The 3236-nt window shown below is 37.4% G+C and overlaps 1 protein-coding gene and 1 long non-coding RNA gene across 2 annotated transcripts; both read right to left on the reverse strand.

The window, feature by feature from the left end:
- Positions 1-232: 232 nt before the first annotated feature.
- LOC109589096 (uncharacterized) lies at positions 233-699 on the reverse strand. The gene is made up of 2 exons (XR_002188523.1): positions 652-699; positions 233-325 (listed from the first exon to the last, which is right to left on the reverse strand). It is a non-coding gene; the product is annotated as an uncharacterized LOC109589096 (long non-coding RNA).
- An 824-nt stretch (positions 700-1523) lies between these two features.
- LOC100638874 (dual specificity protein kinase shkE-like) lies at positions 1524-2766 on the reverse strand. Its single transcript, XM_020005214.1, has one exon. It carries the CDS (start codon positions 2726-2728, stop codon positions 1589-1591), a length of 1140 nt encoding a protein of 379 aa, XP_019860773.1. The 5' UTR covers positions 2729-2766; the 3' UTR covers positions 1524-1588.
- Between the last annotated feature and the right edge of the window lie 470 nt (positions 2767-3236).

Below are 3236 nucleotides of genomic sequence, written 5' to 3' on the forward strand. Positions count from 1 at the left end.
TTACGAATGATTTAATTAATGAGAGAAAAGTACCCATCACTGTCAATGTGTGATTCTCTTCCTCCTTTGGTAATCGCTCTGTTAGCCTTATAGTGACAAAATGGCGATATCAAACAAAAAAGAAAGAAAAAGAGATACATATGTAGTGTAATATAATAATATCAGGTAATTGTATGCTTGGGAGAGAGAGAAAAATGACACAGACAAAATTATTATTAATTTTATTTTCAAGTTTCAACCATCAAATTTTCTAGAAAACTATCTCACTTTCATCCACTCCTGAATCAAATCTTCTTCTTCTCTTTCTTGATTCACTTTCCCCATTCTATAGGGCATGATAAAAGGAGTGTTTTAAAGCAGGGGCGGATCTAGGGGTGGGCCAGGGTGGGCCAGGCCCACCCAAAAATTTTGTGCAGTAATTTAAAATCAACTTTTTTATGTGGATGACTATGTAAACTGTGAAGCATGACTATGCAAACAATTATTAAACCACAAAGGAGCTCATTTTAACAGCTTTAATCTTCAAAATTTTGACTTTGATTGCAGGCCTTGTTGGCCACACCCACTAATTATCACACCCAAATCATCAAGGCCCACCCAAAAATCCAATCCTAGATCCGCCCCTGTTTTAAAGGATAATCATAGTCTTACCTCTTTAACGTCAGCCATTTTAATTCACGTGCTCCTTCTGGGCATGCGCACAAACTAACAAGCGTAACAGTGTAAAAATAATTCCTATAATTGATTTCACCACCTTGCATGCATAGCTAGGCACTTATTAAGACTTATAGAGGTTCTCTCTACCTGCAAATGCTTCTAGAAAAGTTGTTAGACAGTATCTCTATGTTCTCTGGCTGTTAGAAAGCTCATAACTTTGTCCCGTGTGTAAGCCGCCATTTTGTTTTCCGTGACCACACCCACTTACGTTAAAAAAGCGTGGGCGGGTGGTTGCTAAGGCTTGTTATTTCTCCAATACAACATGTATAGAAGAAATGTAAGTGTGGACATACAAATATATATATATATATAGATAGCGCGACGGTGAAATCAATTATAGCATAGATATACAAACAATTAGTGATATACAATTAGATATTAATTAGATATTATGATATATTATTAGATATACAACTAATAGTTCCAACTATTAGTGTTTACATTATAGAATTGTTATCAAGTGTCAGTGATACTATAGAGTCAAGAAATATTCAATAAACAGGGTTTGTAATTTTACATCTATAAGGCAGCCATTTTGATCCATATGTTATGACTACACCCACTCAATTACGTAAGCATAACACGCCTCCTCATCTAATTTTTCACCCTTTTCCAATCCATGTGTTAGTATATCTATGATTATAGGAACGACCCGGGGGCTTCGCCCCCAGGTCGTTAAAAACGGGCTGGTAGTTCTCGTACATTTCGGGACACTTGAAACAGTTTAAAAATTAATATTAAATCTTCAAAAATTTAAAGCAAAAGTCAAAGAACACAATTTTAAATTAAGCAAAAAAAAACAAAATCTAAAACTAAAAATAATCTAAATAAAAATGGTAATTCACACTACATCACTAAATTCACTACATCACTAAATGCTTTCATTCAATTCTTTTATAATGTCAGACATTGTTGGACGATCTTTGTAGTTCTGCATCAGACAACGTTCAATGAGATTCTTCAATGCCAGCCTCTTGATAGCTTTAATCTGAGCCACTCTCTTTCCTACGTCTGGAAACTCACAAACAACCATCTCTATAAGGAGGACACCATAACTGAAGACATCCATTGCAGGAGAATGTTGATTTGGGTAGGGAGACTCTGGAGCTGAATAGACAGGATTACCAGGATTGCTTGTTTTAGTAAGAGGTTGGAGACTAACTGTACCGTAATCTGATACTTTAGCCCTCCAACTGTTGCCTACATATTGAAGGAGTACATTAGCACTGCTGACATCTCTATGTAGTATAGGATGAGGCTTGAAGAGATGAAGGTAATTGAGAGCACAGGCTACATCTAAACTGATGCTCAGTATTGCAGGATAGGCCACTCCTCCACTCTCTAATTCCTTTCTTAGGCTCGTCAGCATTAGCTCTGTCAGGATGATTGGATTACCCTCTGTAGTCGCTTCTATGAACTGAAGGAGGTTAGGATGACGTATTTTAGAAGCAATATTCATTTCACGAGAGAATGTCCCAATGTTATAAGGAGAGATTATGACTTCGTAGAGACACTTTGCAGCAACCTTCAGACCACGAAACCCGGCCACTTTCACCTCTCCCCATCCTCCTTTACCAAGGACTACCTCTGTCATTGTAATCTCTCTTCTATTCACTACCCAGGAAGACTCTGCCACTTGTATCTGCTCTTCAAGTTGTCTCTCTCTTTCTTGGAACTCTCTCTCTCTTTCCTCAAGCTGTTGCTCTCTTTCTTGAAGCTGTCGTTGAAGATCCTGTTCTTTTTGCTGGCCACCTTCTACTTGCCTTTGAAGCTGTTGCTGACTTTCTTGAGATTCTCTCTCTCTTGATTGAAGCTGCTGCTGTGCCTGTTGAAGTTGTCTCTCCTTTTCCTGAAGCTGCCGTTGAAGATCCTGCTCTCTTTCTCTGGCATGCCTCTCTCTTTCTTGTCCTTGTTGCTGTGCTTGTTGAAGTTGTCGTTCTCTTCCTTGAAGTTGTTGCTGTAGTCTGTTTCTAACTTGTTCCTTTTCTCTTCTCTCCTCCTCTAGTTCCATTTCCCTTTCTTGTAGTACACGTGTCAGACGGTCTATTTCTCTTCTATCCTCAGGTTGAACAGGTTGAGATGCTTCCCATTCTCTTCTCCTTTCTTGTAGTTTCTCTTGATACTGGTCCAGAGGTATTATACTAGTAGACCAATCATTATTACTAGTATATCCTATACAGTAACACAATAGTTCAACTAATGACAAGTACATGAAATTAGGACACAAAGAGCAACCGCCCACGCACTAATAGACAAATAGACACACTGGTCATGAATTTGAAAAATTTATGACGACAGAATGATAGAGAAATTAATGTAATACAGACTAGAAATTAATGTACTACAGACTTTGTGTCCTAACATGTATTATAGCAATAATACTATAAAAGCTATTTATATTGTTAATTTATAATTATTATATTCAATATGTACAAATTGTGTATATTCAATACATTTGTATTTACATGTACTCACTGAGTTCAATAACTGCTGTATCTTTGTATGGTGAGCCTCCTCCA

Source organism: Amphimedon queenslandica, unplaced genomic scaffold (assembly GCF_000090795.2).
Source record: "Amphimedon queenslandica unplaced genomic scaffold, v1.1 AMPQUscaffold_11640, whole genome shotgun sequence".
NCBI lineage: Eukaryota > Metazoa > Porifera > Demospongiae > Haplosclerida > Niphatidae > Amphimedon > Amphimedon queenslandica.

What these genes read in the sequence shown, in the direction of transcription:
- LOC100638874 (XM_020005214.1), bottom strand. Translation starts at nt 2,728, where the DNA reads ATGGAACTAGAGGAGGAGAGAAGAGAAAAGGAACAAGTTAGAAACAGA.